Below are 23,059 nucleotides of genomic sequence, written 5' to 3' on the forward strand. Positions count from 1 at the left end.
GCTAATGGATTCCTCTTCATCAGAACCATCAGCTAAGGGAGAAAGCATCTGGAAAGAGTAGGACAAAGACCCTTCACCTGACTCTGAATCCTCATCAAAGAAATCAGGTTCCCTAGGCCTTTTGTTAGGAGGTAAAGATCAAGGGAGAGTAGGCAGAGCTCCTCGGGGAGGCTTGACAGCCATTGGGGCATTAAAGAGACCCTGAGTAAAGTCTTGCCATTCCCTTTGAGGGTCCTTAGGATGTACAAAAGAATGTTTAGTCTTCAGTTTTTTTCTTGGCAGGACATCAGCCCTAGCAAACATTGGAGGTTCCAACCCCTGACGAGAGTCAATAAGAGTACCTGGAACCTTTGCACTGAGCAGAATTTGTGGAATCCCTTTAGAGACCAAGGTAATCAAACTGTGGTTCCCCCTTAATGTCTGCAGCAGATGCCTACAAAGCTTCAGAAGACATGCAAAGGGAAAGATCCATGCCGGCCTCTGATGGGGTCATGGCAGAGGATCCATGCCGGCCTCTGAAGGGGTCACGGCAGAAGAATCCAAAGTTGACAATGGATGGCCTACAGAACTATCACCTGCTTCTAGAGAGATGTCTAGCGGAGGCTGGACAGCCAAAGAATCTGGCCAAGATTTCTTGGCCTTCTTTTTGCTTAACAGTAGAGCCTCAGGGTTAATTGATTCTGCCATGCTACCCTGGGATAACTGTTTAAATCTCGGGTTTTTGAAATAGAAGACAACAGGATTATAAGAGTTCAGGTACAAACACCTTACAAATACTTCAGGAAGTATGGTTGTGGGAAACACCCAAACAAAAAAAAGACACTGTTCATGACAATCCTTATGGTGAAACTGCCTCCCACACTGACATTTTCCCTTCCTGGATTACATGAACTCCAGGTAACCTAAAGAGAAGATGACCAATAGCAAAAGAAAAAAAAAAAGATCCCAATGGTGCACTTATCTGACAGTTAGGTGCTAAGCACAGTAAAGGACATTCAGACTAATGAATGATGACTGCGCTTGGACTGGAGACAAAGAAGTTGTGGGTAACTGCATCCGTACATCACCTTTATGCCCTACATCCTGTGCGGGAAAAATGTGTGCGACACATGGGGCATACAAGATCTAAAGACTCCGGTATACTGGCCAGTCTGAGCTAAACTTGTTAGGAGATCTCCAAGGTGATGAATACTGTAATAGTGATACAGAAGGGCAGTTATATATTCTGGTAGAAGGGCCATACTTTTTTGTGTGTCCATCATACACCCCAGGAAGACAATTCTTAGAGAGCGTGAGGCAGAACATTTGTAGACTCAACCTGACGTTGTGAGCAATTGGCATGTGATGAAAAGCATCCTTCAAATGTAAAGTCATCATGAAACAGTGGTTCAGTAGAATACACAGGATCTTCTGCAGAGTGAGTATCCTGAATTTGGGTATTTTCAATAAGGCATTTAGGTACGCCAAAACTAACACTAGTCTCCATGATAGCTCTTTTTTGGGTACCACAAAGATTCTGGTGTAAAATCCTTTTCATTTTTGTGGTGCAGATAGTGGTTCTATAACCCTTGCTTATAACTTGTAAAGAGTACCAGGGAGAAGAGGCTTGTCCTGTATGGAAGGGTACAGGGGGATTTCCTTCAAGGGTGGAAGATTTTTTTGTTCACTGTCAAAAGTATCGTCACTGAATTACTCTCAGCACCCACTTGACTGAGACCATTTATGGCCAGCCTGCTGTGTTGAAGTAAATCCTGGAGGAAGTCGAAAGGGAAGGAAGGAAAGGAGGAAAGGACAGAATGCCCCAAGTCCTGGCATAGTCATTCTTGACAGTGGGCAGAAAATCCTTCATTCGAGGGAAATATCCCTACACCTTCCATAATGGACAAGTCTCTTCTCTTGGTATCTTTACAAGTTACAAGTAAGGCGTTACAAAACTACTATCTGCACCACAAAAAGGAAAAGGATTTTACACCAGAATCTTTTTCCCTCTTGTACCCAGACTCTTGTTAGGCTGGGCTTTTGAGTTGTTCTGCCCTTTGAAGTTGGGTGGCTTGTTAGTGGAGAACCTGGGGAAATACAACATTCTAGACATCTCCTGCACCAATTTACCTCCATCATCCCACTGCTTGAAAATTTGGGTACCAGCAGGATCGCGTCTATATCAGAAGATCGAACACTAAAAATTGTGAACGCTCTATTATCGGGCTTAAAAACGCAAAACCTTAAAATGTTGAAGGAACAGATCAGCGAATTTTTTCCCAGAAAAAAAATTTGCTGATCCCAAAATGTACAGGCAAAAGCCCCCCACACCCCCCCCAACTTAAATATACCAACTCCAAGATCACACCACAGTGGAGAAAACAACAAAGTCCAGAGAACGGCCCATCGATTTTTTTCCCTAAGGGGAAAAAAAAATTCGATGTTCCATGCATTCGACCTTTTCAGGTTTCACATTTTAAAGTTCGATATAAGAGTGTTCGCTAATTTAAACATTTGGTCTTCTGATAGGAACCGCAGGATCAAACACAAATTCAAAACTTAAAGGAGCATTCAAAATCTCATTTTTTAAATCTACAGAAAAATTCTGGTTATGTAACCAAGCAAATCTCAATACAACACAAGTGGCTGTATTTCAAGAAACAGTGTCCGCACCTTCCAAGCAGAAACCTCAGCTGTGTCAGCTGACAAAGGACCAAATAGAGCTGCAAGATCACAGTAAACCTTGCATTTCCTTACAGCCTTTTCAGGAACTGACAAAACATTTGGAATCTCGTCCTCAATAAGCCAAATACATCTGAAAACCCAGCTAGCATCTGTAGAAAGGTAAATACTGGTTTGGATTTTTGAATATGTCCACCTTCTGATGAATCAGATTGGGCTGAATGAATGTTCACTACTGTCTGCATTACGATCCTCATCAAAATCTGCAGCATTAGACTGAACTGTACAGAAAGTAGCCCAATAGTCATTCTGAATAGGAGCAGAGCCTCAGAGACCAGCTGACTGTAAAACGCTCTTAGCCAAGGAACTTAGCCAAGGAACCCAAATCAGCCCTACACATGGTAATAACCTACCTGTTTGTCATGTGGTGAAGTTTGTTTCTTCTTACTATAAACTACATTTGATGTCAGAATATCTGGGAACAGACTACTGTGTCTGGCAAGGTGACTTGCACTCCAGACATCCACTGCATCTAAAGGGTTTATTTCTCCATAAGTGAACCAGGTACTGGAAGCCCCCCAGCATATATGTCTGACCCCCAATACCATAAAGGGCTGTTAGCGCTTACCAGACAGTGACAGAAAAAAAGGTTAAGTGGTCTGCAGGCCAGCTTAAGGCAACAACAGATTCGTAAACCATAGGATGAGTCAATCATTTTGCTGAATTTTTTCTTTTCAGGTACAACTGGATTTGAAAGGTGGGGGCAGCCGTATCAGGATCCATCAAAGCCGGAGGAAAATCACCAGCCAGAAAAGACACTGACACTATTAAGGGCTGACTAAGGGCAGCAATAATAGACCATAAAAACTATGTTCTCACAGAGCAAATAGGGCTAACCTGTATAAAATATAGCAGAAACCATTTAAATTGTGTAAAACCTTGTTCTACAAACTGCACAGTCTAGTAAGCAACACACACACAGCCACAGTAACAAATAAAATTCAAATTATCCAAACAGTGATAAAAATCAAATACACACCCTTAAAGCAAGAAGAAAACTTCTGAAACATAAATAAGCCTTTAGAGATTCCCATGTCAGAAATGAAAAAAAAAAAAATCTTGACAGAAAATGCAAATAAAGTAACCAGTGGTAAAATCACGATTTGACGATAAAAATGGCGATAGCAGTATTAAACCGGTATCAAATATAATAATGAAGAAAACGGTTAAAAAATACAATATTTTCCTGTTAGAACTTCAAAATGACACAAATAAACAAAAAAAACACAGCAGGCCTCTTAGCACCTTGCGAAGACAAGTTCCTAGTGTTTACCTGATGCCACAGAAATTCATTTTCCCAGTAGAAGTCACAGAATATTTTTGGAAAGCCCCATAACTGCTTACAGCGGATATAAAAAGTTTACATACCCCTGTTAAAATGCCAGGTTTTTGTGATATATAAAAAAATGAGACCACAATAATTAATTTCAAAACTTTTCCCACCTTTAACGTGACCTAGAACCTGTACAATTCAATTGGAAAGAAACAAATCTGTTAGGGGGGGGTGATATAAAAAATAAAAAACGTACAATAAGCTGGTTGCATAAGTGTGCATTACCCTTAAACTAATACTTTGTTGAAGCACTTTTTGATTTAATTACAGCATTCAGTCCTTTTGGGTATACACCTGCCGCGGTGGTGCAGCGGTAGCATTGTTACCTCACAGCAAGAGGTTCTCTCATTCGATTCTCAGCTGGAGTGCGGGGAGTGCCTTCTGTGTGGAGTTGTGGTTGAGTGGGCGTTCGAAAGACATGCATAAATGGGTGTGCCTTCGTTGAAGGTTGAACATCGAGCTGTCATCTCGGCGTTCGTGAAAATCTACTGCCAATCATTAGCGGACCGGAGTTCCGCTGTGGCGACCACTAGCCGAAAGACAACAACTGCCATCAATTAAAGTTCAGCTGTCCTAACAGGATTTTCCTGACATTTACTTTGTTGCCTGCTACAGCAAAAGCCATGGTTTGCACAGAGCTTGGCTACAGCAAAAGCCATGGTTCACAGAGAGCTTACAATGTATCAAAGGAATCTCATTATTGTAAGGTATCAGTCAGGAGAAGGGTACAAAAAAATTTCCACAGCATTGCATATACCATGGAACACAGTCAAGACAGTCTTTAAAAAGTGGAGAAAATATGGGAAAATAGTGACGCTACAAAGAACTGGATGTCCCTCCAAAATTGATGAAAAGACAAGACGAAAACTGGTCAGGGAGGCTGCCAAGAGACCTACAGCAACACTGAAGGAGCTGCAGGAATTCTGGCAAGTACTGGTTGTGTACTACATGTGACAACAATCTCCCATATTCTCCATGTGTCTGGGCTATGGGGTAGGGCTGCAAGACAGAAGCCTTTTCTTACACAGAAAAACATCCAGGCCCGGCTAAAATTTGCAAAATACATCAAGTCTCCAAAAAGCATGTGGGAAAATGTGTTGTGTTCTGATGAGACCAAGGCTGAACTTTTTGGCCACAATTCCAAGGTACGTTTTGTGCAAAAATGCTTTGCATCATCAAAAGAACACCATCCCCAAGGTGAAGCATGGTGGTGCCAGGATCATGCTTTAGGATTGCTTTTCTTCAGCTGAAATTGGGATTTGGTCAAGGCGGAGGGAATTATGAACAGTTCCAAATACCAGTCACTTTTGGCCCAAAACCTTCAGGCATCTGCTAGAAAGATGAAGATGAACAGGAATTTCGCCTTTCAACACGACAATGGCCCCAAGCATACATCCAAATCAACAAAAGAATGGCTTCACCAGAGGAAAATTAAAGTTTTGGAATGGCCCAGCCACAGCCCAGACCTAAATCCAACAGAAAATCTATGGGGTGACCTGAAGAGGGCTGTGCACACAAGAGATGCCCTCGCAATCTGACAGATATGGAGTGCTTTTGCAAGGAAGAGTAGGCAAATATTGCCAAGTCAAGATGTGCCATGCTGATAAAACTCCTACCCAAGAAGGCTGAATGCTGTAATTAAATCAAAAAGTGCTTCAACAAAGTATTAGTTTAAGGGTATGCACACTTATGAAGCCAGCTTATTGTATGTTTTTTATTTTTTATATTTTTTCCCCTAACAGATTTGCTTTTCAATTGAGCTGTACATGTAATAGGTCACATTAAAGGTGGGAAAAGTTTTGAAATGATTTATTCTGGTCTCATTTTTTTATATCACAAAAAATTGTCATTTTAACAGGGGTGTGTAAACTTTTTATATCCACTGTAAAAAGCAGCATTAAGCACACCAACACAGACGTAATTCCCAGAGGAACTGGATTTAGGAAATAGCAAGTATATTAAAATAAAAAAAATGACACACATATATATATATATATATATATATATATATATAATTTTTAGTAAAACAAAAAATATATATATAAATAAAGAAAAAAGGGACACTCAAATGGATCTTACCAGAGTCAAAGCTATAATTCACCAGTGTAGGATGCTGAGGATATTCAACTGTGTGAATCCTACTGCTGGCATTAAAGACTCTTGTGACAGGTGTCAAGCTTCCCATTGCTGGGAGGGGCTTAGTCAATCCCCTATCAAAGAGAGTCAGAGGAGGGGATTTTGAACTCTGGAAAGCTTACAGTGTGGGTTAGCTATGCAAGCAATAACTCACGTGCCACTGAGGCAGTGTGAATGATGAATATAGTGCCCTTCAGAGAGTAAAGATTCTCTGATGTACGGTAACACTCGATCAAATAATGCTTCCTTCTTCCCTCTGCATTAAGACATTGAGAAAAATGATTCAACTGGCTGTGTTGCTACACCAACGAGAAGTGCACCGCTTCATCTTGAGTGAAGACTTAATTTTTTATATACTTTTTAACTGAAAAATGAATCACAAGAAGAGAATACAACAGCATGCTGAAGACTACCTGTTTTGTCACATGCAGTTGACTAGAAAAAGCCTCCTTACACCTTACTGTAGTCATGCTGAACTCTGGAAGCTGACTGAAACCACACCTTAATGTTTTAGCACAAAACACAGACAGATCCTTGTCATTTTCTTTACTGATACTTTTAATACAGCTACAGTGATAGCAAAATAAAGCATTAGAAATGAAGAAAAATAAAACTTAAAAAAATCCATATTAAAAAAATGAAAATCTTTAATAAGTCATTGAATTCCCAAATGACCAGGCCATCCTACAAGAAGGTATGTCCCAAATAAATCATGGACTGACACTAAATGCCAAAAAATGCATTACTTCATCCTTTGGTCAGTCATCTACATTAACAAAAGCCCACAAGACTTGACCTAGTTGTTCAGGATTTGGGAACTATGTGAAAAGTGACCTAACGTTTGACCAAGATGTGTCCACTGTTGTAAAAAAGTCCTTCTACACTGCACAGCTTAAATACAAAAGGATTCTGAATTTCTAGCTTTAGGGGATGTCACTGTCGGGCTTCACTTTGCCCTCACTAAGCCAATCATTAAATATAATGAACCCTTTGGCATGCATCTGTCTAGATACATGCAACAACTGGAACACCCACAGAGATACCTTACTAAAAGGATACAAGGCCTAAATAATATGTCCTACACAGACAAACTCAAAGCACGGTCACTATTACAGAGTACCTTACAGTCTTCTAAGAGGTTACCTATGTCTGGTATACAAGGTATTCTCTGACCCAATAATGATGATTTACTTCACATCAACAAGTAAAATGTCATCAGAAATACCTGATCTAGGGATCTAAACCTCTTCTGTAACATCAACAGAACAGCTTGGAGAGACTGGTATATTTCATAGAGGATACCGCTGCTCTTGAACAGACTCCCCAGCCACAGAAAAACAAAGTTCATCACTGCACATATTCAAGCACAACCTGAATCTATGAATGGGAAACATACAGTAGGACTGCCCACTGTACTACTAATGGATACAGGCAGCTCCTAAATGCTTTATCCCTTGCATGGGTCCCCTTAAATTACTTACTGTATGATCCTAGTGTGATGCCCAAGCACTGGTCTTGTAATCAAGAAGACTCAATCCTCACAGCTAACACCAGTATGGGGCATGCACATTGGGAAGGATAACAATTACACACACACAGTAAAGTACAACTTCCCTTAAGAGCACAGAGAGATAACAGTCAGTCTAGGGCTGGTTTCTCCCTTTCTCTCCAGATCCCCAAAAGACTCCACACTGGGACAGCTATAGGGTATGGATCTCAGCCTAGTGATCAAGCTAAAACCTCCAGCACCCTCTCTGTCCAACCAGTGTTTTGTTTCCCTGCCCAAGTAGCTCACACACACACACACACACACACACACACACACACACACACACACACACACACACACTAAGATACAAGTTATATACAAACACACAGACACTCCTGGGAAAGGCTGGCACAGGTTCTCCAGCTATGCCCCTTCCTACCAGTCTATAAGGTAGTACCAGCTGGCACCAACTACTAATATCAGCTACTAATAAGGCCCTTACCAAAGGGTGTCCAATTATTACTGTGCAATATTATCATCCAATTAGTGTGACTAACAGCAAGGCTTATTTGGAGTGGTTTTGTACAGTATCAATATATACATGCAACATACCCTAGAGCTTAAATTATCTCTACACAAAACAGCCACAGCTGAAAGGTTTAAAAAAATATTTAATAATAAAAACACAAGACAAATATTCTCAATTCAACACTGTGCTAGTCAAGAGTTCAGAAATCACAGGAAAATACTTAATACTGTAGAAAAGTCTGACACAAATATAGAAAACAGCTAGACTAAATTCCTACCTAACTCTAAGAGCAATCACAGTTCTAAATAAACTTACATGTAGAGCAAAGGCAGAGTGAGTGATGTTCTTCAGACAAAATCCAAAATGCTTCTCTCTTTCTCTATCAGATCCCTGAAATTGATAATACATCACTTCTGACTCGCTTTAGATTACGTCATTCCTGACACTTCTCTTGTTTCCAGGCTACTAGAAACTCTAAATTTACATTTCTTAATTTTCTTAGTAAACTTGCACCTGGCCAGGAAGCCATAACAATAAAATACATTCTATATGAAAATCTAGCAATTAACTCTGGTCACAAAACAATAGAAGGAAGTCCTCAGTCCAGACATTGTCTCCGAGCATTGAGATCAGTCATATAATGCTAGACTTATCAGCTTTCTTCCAGCAGAGTGCACTGTGGTTACATTTTTGAAGTTCAACATTTAACACAATTTTCTTACATTTTAGGAGGACAAGCATGTGGATTATATTCATATTTACAATGAGACAGAATTATCTACAAAATTCTATCTAGCTAAGCTGGCAGCCCTTTCATATCTCCACACCTAGTTACTCTCATTACGGCTAATATATAATTACTGCCCACGAGATGGGGAAGGCCAGTCTCTAACCATATGAGACAGGTTAATTCAAGCAAAAAAGGGAAAACTAGCTAAGCTAAAATGGCCTTCAAGGGCAGGTAGCCTAATACTTACCTATGAACCTATGAAAATGAATGCCAGAAACTTCCAGTTTATTCCAATAAAACTGCAACTTGCACATGGAAAATGGGGACAGGGATCTAGTACAAAGAAAGTTATGGGGTAAGTGTCTTCCCTTTGGTGATTGTGTCAAACTTTTAATCTATGTGCACATACAAAATGGGATCTCATCATGAGATGTCTGGAAATTTCCACCTGGGTTGTCACATAGTTGCTGAATATTCTACAGAAACAAGACTTCTTCTGAGTTTCTAAAGGACAAAGGTATGGTGGTAAACAAAGTGTATTGATGTAGATGACATTGCTACAAATGAATGATGTTTGTTGTAACTAAAAGATTTCACTTATGAAGCACACATCAAATAGATTAGCAAATATTTTAAAGAAAGCACTGTAAAGTAAAACAACAAGCATTTTCTCTCACCATTGGTCCAAAATGAAGTTTCTAATCTTTAAGTATCTTTCTGGTGTTTTTGAAGGGCGTCCTTCAAAAAACTCAGGAATGGCTTGCTTTTCCTCTTCAGAAATGATATTTCTATCCATATCTATTTCTTGCTCAGGTGGTTTCAGTTCTTCCTCCTCATCCTGGTGTTCTTCATTTATTCCATTAGAGACAGAGATGTCTGTTTGGTCTTTGGCTTCCTCACTACCATCCAGCATTTCTTTCACCAAGTCTTCTGATCTCTTCCCATGATGTCTGTTCCATGGAACTAGATTTTCTTTATGAGAAAAGGAAATCACTGTTGGACCTTTGTTACCATTGTTCTCATACTCAGGGCAGTCTGCAGCACTTTTAGAAAATCCTGTTGCTTGCTCTTTACTTGTTCCTGTAACAGGATAAAATTGTTCTGCTGTGTTCAATGTGTTGCATGCTTGTGCATCAAAGTTAGAAGCACAAATGCTATGCACAGCTGCTTCACATGAGCGAGAACAAGCATCTAGTAAATCTTTCTGTTCCATTTCTTCCTGATCTGTAGAATCAAGAGGGTCATCTGTTTCATCTGTGATATTTACATCTTCATCATCAGACAGTTTTTCAATCTTCACTGCATTCAAGTTTGGATCAGCTCTCCCTCTTAACTGAAAGGATGATGGACATATGGGTTTTAGCTTCTGATCTACCTCTGATGAGACAGACAAGATTTGACTGTTGCACAAGTTTTTTTCCTCTATGTATGCAATATCCTGCTTCATCTACAAAGCAATGACAAAAGATAACCAAAAAATGTTAAACAATGACACTTCTTTTCCAACAGTGCATTTACATACTCTGTGTTAAGGATTCATTTTATTTGTTGTATAAAGCACAGTGACACAGGTCTGAACAGCAAAACATGCAACAATTATTCTCACAAACTGATCAAGAAAGACCAAGACTAAGATGAACAGCAGCAGGAAAATACCTGGATATGTCAGCAGGTTAAATTCTGTTAACACACATTTTCAGAAGGCAGATGACAGATACGGTACGGACCTACAGCAACAAGGAACAAGGTGGGAGATGCTTCTGGAATGGAAGAAAAGCGGGTGCAGAAATTAAAGCCACAGAAAATGGAGTGCAAGAGCTGTAACTTGTGGGAAAGTGACTAAAGTCATAACTTGAAGATCAAGACAACAGATTCTGGAAAGTGTCAATATCCTAACACACCTAGGTTGTGAAGTTACTACAACTAAAGGGTCTAACGGTATACACAAGACAGGTCAGTAGCTGTACACAGGACTAGCTACTATTTGGAAAGGAAATGCCTTTCCAGGGACAACTACTACATTGGCCTACAAAATCTGCTTGTTATATGTAAATACATAATATGCAATTACTAGCATCTTTCTTTTTCCTACGACTACTAGGCCTGCTTTACATTCTTCCCATGTATTCCTAAATTCCTACAAGGAATGCTACACCATGCAGCCCTCTGTTAAAACAACAAATAACTTACAACTTGGAGTCTCTCTCTCTTTCCCAGATGCAACCAAATGTCATTGCACATTGTCTTCTCAGAAACATAACTCCTCCTTGAGTTTTTCCTAAAAGTATTTAATATTTGTGTCAGATACATGTCTCCATCATTTATTGCCTACAGCATACATTATGCTCTCTTATTCTTCATTCTCGTTCATCTCTCTAAATTCTGGTGCTTCTTTGCATAGTCTCACTGCCTCTGCAGAGGTACTGGTGCCAGAAAAACAGAAGCTTATATGTAGTCTCATCATTTCACACATGTTAACTATGAAAATCATAGTAGGCTAGCTTGCAAGCCCATGTAGCCAAACATTCAATTTATTGGGCTAAACAAGGAGAAGGTTACAGTAAGCTGTTTGTCTGGAGCCAGGATCTACCAGGTCACGCATGCATTTAGATCTTTAAACCACAAGTATCACTATGATGTGTTCATCATAGTCTATGTGAGTGCAAACATAAGATATATCTCAATGGACTATAGGAAGAGAGACATGATGGAGCAGGTATGAATCTAGCCTTCAGTAGCATCCTACTTTCACCAATGATGATGCCACAGTACCAACAAAAAATGAGTGACTTCAACATCTGGCTTAGTTTCTGGTGTCACAACAAGGGGATCCAATATCGGTCAGCCTGGGGAGACGTAATAGGCAAAAAAAAATGCTTTACCAGACATGGTTTGCACTTGTCACAACTTGGTTTCCAAATACTGGCCTTTTTTAGGCCATGCCAAGTTGTTAGACCCTCCAACACAACAAAAATCACTCATGACTACCTAAAGGTACTGCTGCTCAATGCTAGGAGCTTAAATTAAAAAAAAAAAAAAAATACACGCCCTGGAAGCACTCCTCACCCTGGAGGATGCAGAAATATGTGCAGTCATGGAAACAAGGTTCATAACCACAGAATGCACACCGGCTTGTGACATCCAGACAATACCCCACCAGACTGCCAAGAATAATGTGACATCCCTTACTATACTGGGTCAGTAACTAAGGAGCTTCAGTCCTCACTACCGACTCCAATATGAGACAGTCATTTAAACAGGAGTAATATTTCACAATCTTCCCCTAACAGCACAACAGGAACACACACTATAACCTGGGACTGGACTGTATACTTCTGTCCAACCCTAAATTAATACCTTATTACACACTTTAGAACAATGTGCCCCAGTTTATGACCCGATACACTCACATTTACATAAATTAAATTTCACACATCCAAACACTTTTGAGATAGCCTGACACAAATTTCCAGCTATGCCCCTTCCCAAAAATAATACACCAATCAGACATCCTACATGCCCTTTTAAAGGGGTGCCCAATTATGAAAATTAGATATTAAAAGAAATGATAGCAAATGACTTAAAACAGCCAGGCATTTGGAGTGGCCCAGGAAGTTATTAAAGCAGGTATAAGCACACTCAAATCACTAAAAAAAAAAACAATGACTGACCAGCCACAATGTAAGTTAATCTTCTTCTTTCAGGTTTTCCTGGTTAGGGGTCACCACAGCAGATCACCTGTCCGCTCATGATTGGCAGTGGAGTTTTACGGTGTTGAGTTGCCTAGCGCCCAACCTTCCAGAGAAAACACACATGCATGCACTTACGCCTAAGGTCAATTTAGACTGTCCAATCCACCTACAGCATGTCTTTGGGATGTGGGAGGAAACCGGATGAAAGTTAATAAAAATATTTAATACAGAACAAAATTATTAAAAATATAAAACAGTAACTTCCAATACACAAACAGAACTCAATCACCAAGAAAATGAAATCAATACTGAAAGACAGAAATCCAACATTCAGAAAAACTATAACTGATTACTTATAATTTTCCTATCTGACTAAAGAACACTGTCCCTGATCTAAACGAAGTTATTACAACAGAGCAAAGGCAGGCTTACAGTTCTTGGTGAGTCCTTTTGAGTATCCACTGCACAGTACAACTGTGGACCACTGACAACTGCAACTGGCCACTATAAGTGGCTGTTAACTGATAACGGACTTCAACTGTCTTTAGCAGGCTCTTTTATAGACTAGCTTGACTGTCAACTATTCCAGTTCTAATTTTCCATTTCATATTTTGAAAATCAACCAACAGCTGTTTATTAAAGTTCCTTCCTGTCTTTCATCCTCTGACAGTAACACATAACTGTCAACATTCCCATGACATCACCTGCAGATCAGCTGATTCTGAGAGTCTACATTTAGAATCTTCTTCGCAAATATGAACAGTTAGAAATGTAAAGGAATACTGTTCAAGTCTTTACAACATTCTGTACAGATTATAAATCAACATGTAAGAACTTATTTACAATATCATAGCTAGTCACACTGGCATATAATGCACAAGTTAATCAGAAATTATATACAAAACCGCAGCCAGACATGCCTGCACATATGTCAGTGTCTAATTTCTTCACAAGGCTATCAAAAGTTACAATGCTTTTCATATATCTTGATCCCCCTCAGCTCAGGATAAAACAGAGGAGAGGACACAACTCACTGTTCATAAAGACTGCTAGACTGGTCCAACAACATGACTCACTTGAGCTGCTCCATGCCCAAATAACCATAGGTGTGACCCCCCCCTATCATATCCTTGCTAGCTACAGCCTTAACATGAGTCTGGAAAACCACACCTCCTATATAAACCTACTGGAATCTCTTTTTTTGTTCAAATAGTTTTATTAATTTTGCAAACAAAAAAATAAACTTTTACATTTCAAGCAAGAAAAAATAATGAACTATTTACAAAATGTACAAATAGCCTCAATCCAAAAATGAAAAAAGGAAAATCAATCTGAAATACACAAAGAAAGTTACACATTATTAGAAAACATCATTTTACTACTACTACACTTAAGAAGGTAAAATTGTGTCTGTTTTAAGTGTCTCAATAAGGGAGAGAACTTTTTCCCAAGGATTATTAATCCATTTCTTAGGAAAGATTCTCATTTCCTTCACTCTGATTTCCAACAGTGCTACATCTTTCAATAGAATTAGAAAATCGTCAAAGGTTGGAATAGAGGAGGACTTCCATTTCCTTGTGATGCATTTCTTAGTAACTCCCACTGTAGTCAAGATAAAGGTCTTTGTTTTTCGTACCTACTGGAATCTCTTAACATTCAGCCTAACAACATACTTATAGGGTGACTTCAACTACCCCTCCATAAACTGGGAGACTTATACTAACCATAATTCACTTGCTCAGAGGTTTTTGGACTTCACCAAAACCAACACCCTGGATCAACTAGTTAGCTCCCCAACTAAAGATACAAATATCTTAAACTTAGTACTCATGAACATGGGGGATGCTGCTCCCTCCCATGCATTACCTCCTCCCTATTACGATCTGGCGAAAAAAAAATGATCTCTTTAGTATTAAAACTAACCTAGAACTCCTATCAAACTGGAAACCTGTGAAGAAACTTTGCTAAGGCCAATTACCTCAAAGTGACAGCTTATGAAACTTCCATTCCCATCTGAACACAGATGGCACTGAGGCCTACACTGACCTGTATATAAAAGCACTACACAACCACATTCATAGCTGCACCCAGGGGGCAGTATCTGTCTGAATCAAAACTAAGATTACTGGCAAAAATAAACCACCATGACAGACTCATAGCATAAATGTGCTATTCAATAAAAGGAAAAAATCCTTTTAAAAGCCACGAGGGAACTGACAAAAAACAGTGCAAAAAGACACTCACCAGTCTAAACAAAGTAGAGAGTTGGTCAAATTTGTCAAAGCAAACTATATGGCAAAGATAGCCTCCCAGGTGAAAGATAACCATAAGGCTTTTTTTTTTATTATGTTTGTAACCTCAGGGAAATTTCAGCAATGTGCCAAGTTCATCATGAACAGCAACACTTAAACCCAGCCTGAAACTACAGCAAACATGCTGGCCGATCAGCTCAGTTCAGACTCCCTCCCCCATCACCTCCTACAACATCCAAAGAAATACTAGCAAACATCCCCCTACTGGTCATTACAAGGGAACAGGTCCTTACTGTGCTTGCTATAGCCACAAACACAGCCTCCATGGCTTCCAACAACATTCTAGGATACTTCTTAAACAGCTCAAAACATAACCTATCAGGGCCACTAGAAACACTCTAACCAAAGCCTTTGGACGGACTTTGTCCCAGAGGAATGGAAGACTGCAACAATAGTCCCTCTGCACAAAAGGGGCCCAACAACTGCCCCAGGGAAGTGCAGGCCCATAAGCTTGACCACCCTTATCTGCAAGGCAGTGGAGAGAATTATCATAGACCTGATAAATAACGACATAGGGACTCTCCAAACACTGGACTAAATCCAATCTGGCTTTGTCAAAGGCAGGTCTTTGTAGCTTAATCTGGTACACTTCTTTGAGAAAGTCACTAGGGCCATGGATGAGGGTAAAATGGTATACACTGCTTATCTACACCTGGTCAAAGCTTTCAACACAATCCCCAGTTCAGGGATCACAGATAAACTTACTAAGTTAGGCATATCCTCCTACATAATCAGATGGATAGCAAACTGACTCACTGACAGGACACGTTGTCCAGATAGATGATTCCACTTCTGATAAGAAACCTGTTGATAGCGGTTTTACACAGGGCTCAGAGTTGAGACCTCTCCCATTTGGTATATACTTCTCTGAAGTGAAAGCTAATGTTGGAGACCTCTGGCTCACCAAGTTTGCAGACAACTGTAAGCTGGGAGCAATCACTGAATCCAATAAAGAAGTAAAAACTGGCACCACGATGCTCCAAAAACAAACTTTATTATACAATGCTAGCATAAAAACATTCACCTACTAAGGCTTCATCAGGCAAAACAGTTTAAAAAGAAAAACAGCCTTACTTAAATACTAACATATACCATGTCACTACAATTAAACAATTTGTCAAATTAAAGAGAAAGCACTTAGAACTCATAACATATATAACAACCTAAAATACTTGTATATATTCATATATATATTATAATTTATTCTGGATTTCCTTCAGGGCTGGTTTTAAAGTAAAATGATCATTTAATCCTGGAAATTCATAAGCTTTAAAACGCAAAATCCACTTATTCTCTTGAATCTCAGTATTAAGTATGTCACCCCCTCTTATATGTACGTTTATATTCTGTAATATTAGAAAACTGAAAGTGTGTGTCATCTGTTTTATACACTTATATAGTGTATTAGTTTATAATTTTCTCTATTTCTGAGAGATGCTCACATATTCTTTTAACCTCCTATTACTTTTCCAATATAAAATGCAGTACATCTCAAGCATCTAGCCATGTATATTATGTTCGTGGTATTACATGTACCATGGCTTTTTAGAAAAACATCTTTAGATGTTATAGGATTTAGAAAAGTATCAGCAGATATATATTTACAGAATTTACAGCAATTGCTGAATCACTAAAAGATGTTGACATCCTACAAACAGACCTAAAATTGACAAACGACTTGCCGCCAAAATACATGGTCTGAGACTAAATGCTAAAAAATGAGTAAACATATCCTTCAGTATATCAGATATCCCTGCAAATTATAATATTGAAAGCACACAACTAAAAGCAGACCCAGTGGTAAGGGACCTAGGATAGATAGTATCCTAAACTTTGATCACTACGTAGCTACGGTAGTGAGGAAATCCTTCTGAGTGGCTAAACTTATAATTAAAGGCATGGCATCAAGATCAAAAAGTCATAGGGCCATTGTACTTGGTCCTCATCAGGCCCATAATCAGGTACAATGCTCCCTTCTACATGTGCCTAACTGGACATTTACACCAAGTGGAGTGGCCCCAGAGGTTTCTCACAAAAAAAAAAAAAAAATACAAAGGGTAAGAAATATCGTATGTGGACTGACTAAAGGTCATATCCCTTTACTCCAACTCATATTGTTTATTGAGAGATGACTTATGCCTGACCTACAAGGCATTCTCTGATCCAGCCCTGATGAAAGTGTTATATATTAGGAAGAAAAATTATATGAGGTTTATGTGCTCCATGGACCTTGTAACTCTTGCAGAACTTGCTGAAGAGACAGATTTGTATCCCAAAGGCTACCTGATCTATGGAGTAACTTCCCATCTTCACAAAATAAAGCCCATCCCTCATTCTCTTCAAAAAGACTTTGGATAAATGGATGAGGTACCGTATATTCACTTCCAGGGTGCTACCCATGTCTCTTACGGACAGAGGCAGTCTGTAAAATGACTCAGGGCTACAACATCCAAAAACCCACTACCCTATCCCATATATGGGGAATTATATTGTTGGCTAGGTTTGTAAAGGCTCTTGTGCCATTAGCCTAGTAATAACCTATGGACATCTAAGTGAGGAAACGCCAGAAAGTTATGCTGCTGAAAACCATATTCTTCAACCAATACTAAGACCACCAAGTGCTGACATTTCACAGCATAGTGCAAGAAGCTCCGCTGCTGTCAACAGGCATCTTCAATGTCGTGCAAAAGCCCTGCAGAAGCACTGGCAGTGATTCAGAAAAAAAATGCATAACACTGCACTATAAGGTGTGAACAGGGAAATCAACCAGCATCCAGAATCTGACAAAACCTCAACTTCTCAGGGACCCAAAACAGAAGAAAACAGAACTACTTTCACCATGCAGGAGAGCCTCTTCTATGCCAGTGGCATGTGTACAGAAAGTAAAGAAAGTACAATTGTGTACACTTACCATAAATGTAGATGTTAGAGTGTATTCACTGTTGCAGTCATCACATTTGGGTTATCTGCTTGCAGTAGTCCTCAGTCAGCCTGATTATCAAAGTCTTGGGTCCTGCGTCGGTTGAGGTCTCATCTTCCATGACGTCAGTAGTCAGGGGTATAATACATGCAGCCGACGCCATTACATCAGTTTTTCTTGCCCCAGATACCAGGTGCCTCCATAATGGGAAGCAATTATATATACAAGGTTACACTTCCAACAAAAAAGCAAATACACCAAAAAGCTTTAAGCATAGAAAGCAAGAATAGAGGTATAGCCAATAGAAGTCAGGGGGCTGGAGGAAGGGCAACTAGGACTGCAACAGTGAATACACTCAAACAGCTACATTTATGGTAAGTGTACACAACTGTACTATGCTCTTCAGATTCTGGATACTATGCTCTTCGTGTTTCACCGCTGCAGTCATCACATTTGGATAGATTCCCAAAGCTAAGGATGGGAAGAGGAAATTAGATAGCATTAGGACTAGCTATAAGGCCCTGCAAGACAGCAGTTGCAAAGCCAGCTCTGGATTTAGAGAAAATTGGCAAATGGTAATGCTTGGTGAAGGTATGTACAGAACTCCAGGTAGCAGCTTCTAGGATGTCCCTGGTAGGGACACCACTGAGAAAGGCTGTAGGGGTAGATGCAGCCCTGGTTGAATGTGGTCTAATCTCCTGTGGGGTAGGTTTTCCATGGTGCTTACAGCAGAAATGAATGCAATGACCTATCCATTTAGAAATGGTTTGCTTTGAAATGGCCTTCCCCTCTGCAGCACATGCAACCAGCAGCTGTTCAGATTTCCTGAGAGGTTTAGTCCTGTCCAAATAAAATCTAAGCTGTCTGTGCACATCTAAGGAATGCAGTATTCATTCCCCTTTGTTCTGTGGATTAGAAAAGAAGGTTATCAAATGAATGGACTGCTTAAGGGCTACAGTGGATACCACCTTGGGCATGAAGGAGGGATTGGTCCTGAGTGACACCCTGTCTGCATGAAAAATGATAAAAGGCTCCAGTGCCATGAGGGCCTGTAATTCAGACTCCCTTCTAGCTGAAGTGATGGCTAAAAGGAAGGCTGCTATCCAACCAACAAATATCAACTCCATTTGCAGCTGGCTCAAAAGGAGGTAGAGTGAGTTTTTCCAACACAAAGTTAAGGTCCCAGGCTGGAGTAGGGGCTCTCCTGGGTGGTCTCAAGTTTTTGACCCCTCTGAGGAATTGCTTTAGCAGTGGATGAGAGAAGACGGGTGGTTCTGTGTTGTAATGAGCTGAAATGGCTGAGGCATGAATTTTGATGGAGGATAAGGAAAGGCCCTTGTGAAGCATCTCAGTTAAGTATTGAAGAATCTGAGGTAAATTGGGCGCTGCTGTGCCTAACCCCTGGGTTTGGTTCCAGGAACAGAATCTTTTCCATTTTTCAGCATAGGATTTTTTAGTACTACGCCTCTTTGCCTCCAGAATGACATCCAACATTTGCTTACTGAGGCATGGTAACGGAGAGATCAGGTAATTAGCCAGGCTGCCAGGTTCAGGGTTTGAAGCTGTGGGTGCAGAATCTGGTCCTCTTGCTGGGACAGCAGGGCAGGGGTCTAAGGCAGGTGCCATGGTGCCAGCAGTGACACTACGCAAAAGGGGGTACCAGTATTGGCATGGCCAGTCTGGTGCAATCGGCATTGTCCTTGGTTTGTCCTGTTTGATCTTTAGTAGTACCTTGGAGAGGAGAGGCAGAGTGGGAAAGGCATAAACTGTTTGTGGGGGGGTCCTTGTGCAGAATGTTTCCAATTGGTAGTTCTGGGGGGAGGCAAACAGATCTATATCTGGGCTCCCCCATTTGTTTCTCAACATGTTGAATATCTTTGGTTCCAGTCTCCACTCGTGTGGGTCCATGAGATTTCTGCTTAGTTCATCTGCCAATGTATTTAGCTTTCCTGGCAGGAATTAAGCCTGTAGGTGCACTTGGTAGCTTAAGGCTGTGTTCCACAGAGCCATGGCTAGTCTGCAGAGAGGGTATGAGTGGGTTCCCCCCTGCTTGTTTATGTACCACATGACATCGGTGTTGTCAGTCTTTACCATTAATTGCCCTGGAAGAATGTGGTCCTTGAAGGCTGTCAGAGCATTCTGTACAGCTAACATTTCTTTTTGATTGATATGCAGGTGCATTTGACTTGGGTTCCATTTGCCCTGAATGCACTTCCCTTCCAAGTGAGCCCCCCCATGTATAGTCTGATGCATCTGTTGTTAGGGTTTGGGCGGCAGGGGGTAGAGTGAATGGCAGTCCCTTGTTTTGGTGGCAGGCCTCTGCCCAGCAAAAGAACTCTATCTGTAGACAAGGTATGATAGGAATCATTGCTTCTAGATCCTGAGAATGTTGACACCATAGGCTTTTTTAGATACCATTGTAGTTTCCTCATATGCAGTCTTGCACATGGAATTAGGAGACTGCAGGAGGCCATGAACCCCAGGCTTGCAGTATTTTCCTTGCAGATAGCTGGGGCTTTGTAGCCAGTAGTTTAAAGTAGGCTGTCAAATGAACTTGTTTCTCTGGCGTGGAGGAAAGCCATCTGGGAAGTTGTGTTCAAGCTTGCTCCCAGGAATACAATTTGTTGACAGGGTACAAAATGTGATTTCTTTTCGTTTATGGTGTACCCCAGAGAAGATAGCAATTTCTGTACAAACGCCAGATGATTCAATAATATGTCCTGGCTTTCTGCCTGACTTAGACAATCGTCCAGGTAGGGATATATCTGGATATTTCTTTGCCTGCAAAATGCAATGACTGGAGCTAGGCACTTTGTGAATACCCTGGGTGCAGTGGATAAGCCAAAGGGCAGTGCAGAGAACTGATAGTGCATGCAGCCTGCTTTGAAGCGTAGGTATCTTCTGCAAGATTCCCTTATTGGGATGTGCAGGTAAGCTTTCTTTAAATCCAGTGTTGCCAACCAGACATCCTTGCCTAGCATAGGAAGCAGCTGGTGAAGAGTTAGCATCTTGAATTTTGGGATCACCAAAAAGTGTTTAGGATAGAGAGGTCCAGGATAGGATGCCAGGAGTTCTCTTTTCTGGGCACCAGGAAATGTCTTGAGTAAAAACCTTGCCCCCTTTCCTCTTCTGGAACAGGTTGAATAGCCCTGATGCTTAAGAGAGAGAATTTGTTTTTTGAGCCTCTGCCCACTGATTTGGGGGTAGATCTGGCCAACCGTTTGGGGTTGGCAAGGAGTGAGAGTGAAGTCTGTATCCTTGGGAAACTTTATTTAAAACCCATTTGTCCTGGGTAATGAGTTCCCATTTTTTGCCTGCAGGGCAATCTTTCCCCCTAAAGGAACAGTCAGTTTTGCAGGGCTTGGAAGATTTAAAGTTAAGTCATTGAGACAGTTTACCATGGGGGGGGGGTCTTACCACTCCCTGCTTTGGAAGTGGGAGCCCCCCACTGCTTAGTCCTGTGAATACCTTGGGACTGAAGTCTGGGTGTTCTGCTGGTTCTGAATTTGGACTGAGAAGGCCTGGAAGAGGCAGGAAAGGACCAATTTTCAGAGGGCCAATGCCTACTAAATCTGGGAGGCTGTACTTACAGGAAATATTTAACAGTTTGCATAGATTTTGCTTTTTCCTCCATCTTTTTAAGTACTTCTTCTGCTTTGTTGTCAAACAGGCGGTCTTGGTTTAAGGGAGCATCCAGCAATTTAGTTTTAACATGATCTGGCAAAGACTGCTCCTTAAGCCAAGCATGCCTTCTAAGTACAGACCCAGTGACAGCAGCCCTGCAAGATGCCTCTAGTGAATCAAAACCACATTGCAAAGATTGTTTTCCAACTTGTTCATCAGAATACATTAAATTCTGTAAATCTTTATTTTCAGCACAGTCAGGAATCAACATAATTTTCTGTTTAAGCAACCCAATAATATGCTGCTGATACTTTAACATATGAAACTGGCAGTTTAAGTCTCTAATGGCCAAGGTTGCAGAAGTGTATACCTTCTTACCCCATCTATCCAGCGCCCTAGAATCTATCACAGGGGTTAGGATTTTTGGCAGTAGTAGCCTAAATGCCTTTGGGTCCCTGTGAAATGGTCTCAGGATCCACAGAAAGATTTTTAAAGAGGAACTTGTGAGAGTCAGGAACCCTGTAATATCCATCAGGTTTTCTGGGAGCAGGAGGTAAAGAGTCAGGGGCCAAGCTAGATTCCAAAAAGGCATCAACAACAATGTCCAGTACAGGGGGGATTAGCTAAAGGCTTGTGTTGGGGCAGGAGTAGGAAATCCCTAAGCCTCTTTTTAGAGTCAGAGTCATCCTGGATTTCCCAGCGGAAATGCTCCCTAAGAGTATGCAAGGTTTCACCAAAAGAGAAATCCTCTGGAGGGGAAGCAGAGGGAATAGAGTCCTCAGCATCAGAATACTCATAGGCAGATAAGGGTAAATCCTGGTCATCAGAGGAAACAGAAAATTCAGAGTCCTGATCAGTAGAATCATAAGGAAACTCAGTCCTAGGTCTTTTGGAGAGGGAAGGGTGGCTTTCCCTGATTAGAGTAATAAGGTATTCAGACATTCTTATTTGTTTTTTAGGCATAGAGGCCTGACCACGCTGTCTGGGCGTCTGTTTTCTAGGCAAGGGTTGAGTTTTAGGCCTTGAAGAAGAAGAGGGCGTCGATTTAATATGCAAGTCAGTAGGAGTTGAATACACCCTCAGAAGCCGGTGCCTGCACAGCGGCTCCAGACCCATCCAAGGTAGAGACATCCACAGGTTCCACAGTTGAAGCATCTCGTGGCATACCAGACTCCGAATGGGTCTCAGTAGAGGCCTGCGAATCTGAAGTAGTGGGTATCAGGGGCTGCGAAAGCACCTCACTGAACTGGCAACTAGCTTAAAAGAAGCGTCGTTGGCAGCTTTGGACCTATGCGATCTGTCTATGTTCCTATCTTTGCGTTTTTTCAGAATGTCGATAGTCAGGTGGCTTACCGAAGCCATATCTGGATAATTGAACCGTGTACCAAAATATTTAGAAGCGTAAATAAACAGACGACGAATAGTTTGTTGTTTAAATAAGCCATAAAACCAACAGCAAGGTACGTTGTGGTCAGGGCCTAAGCAAGGAATGCAGCATGAATGAAAATCTTTATGAGGTATTTGCTTTCCACAAGAAATACAATTATTAACTTTTACTGACATCGGTTTAGAG

General features: G+C 40.7%; 1 protein-coding gene across 1 annotated transcript in view; it reads right to left on the reverse strand.

Annotated features, from left to right (window-relative positions):
* The window catches only part of LOC122814191 (histone H2A deubiquitinase MYSM1-like), a gene marked incomplete in the record, with an annotated part of 897,734 nt that overhangs the window by 446,841 nt on the left and 427,834 nt on the right, over positions 1 to 23,059 (reverse strand). Inside the window, 1 exon segment of the mRNA XM_044086797.1 lies at positions 9,616 to 10,385. Within this exon segment, the coding sequence (XP_043942732.1) occupies positions 9,616 to 10,385 (770 nt within the window).

This window comes from Protopterus annectens, chromosome 10.part0 (assembly GCF_019279795.1).
Source record: "Protopterus annectens isolate FY-2018-M chromosome 10.part0, PAN1.0, whole genome shotgun sequence".
In the NCBI taxonomy this organism is placed as follows: domain Eukaryota; kingdom Metazoa; phylum Chordata; order Ceratodontiformes; family Protopteridae; genus Protopterus; species Protopterus annectens.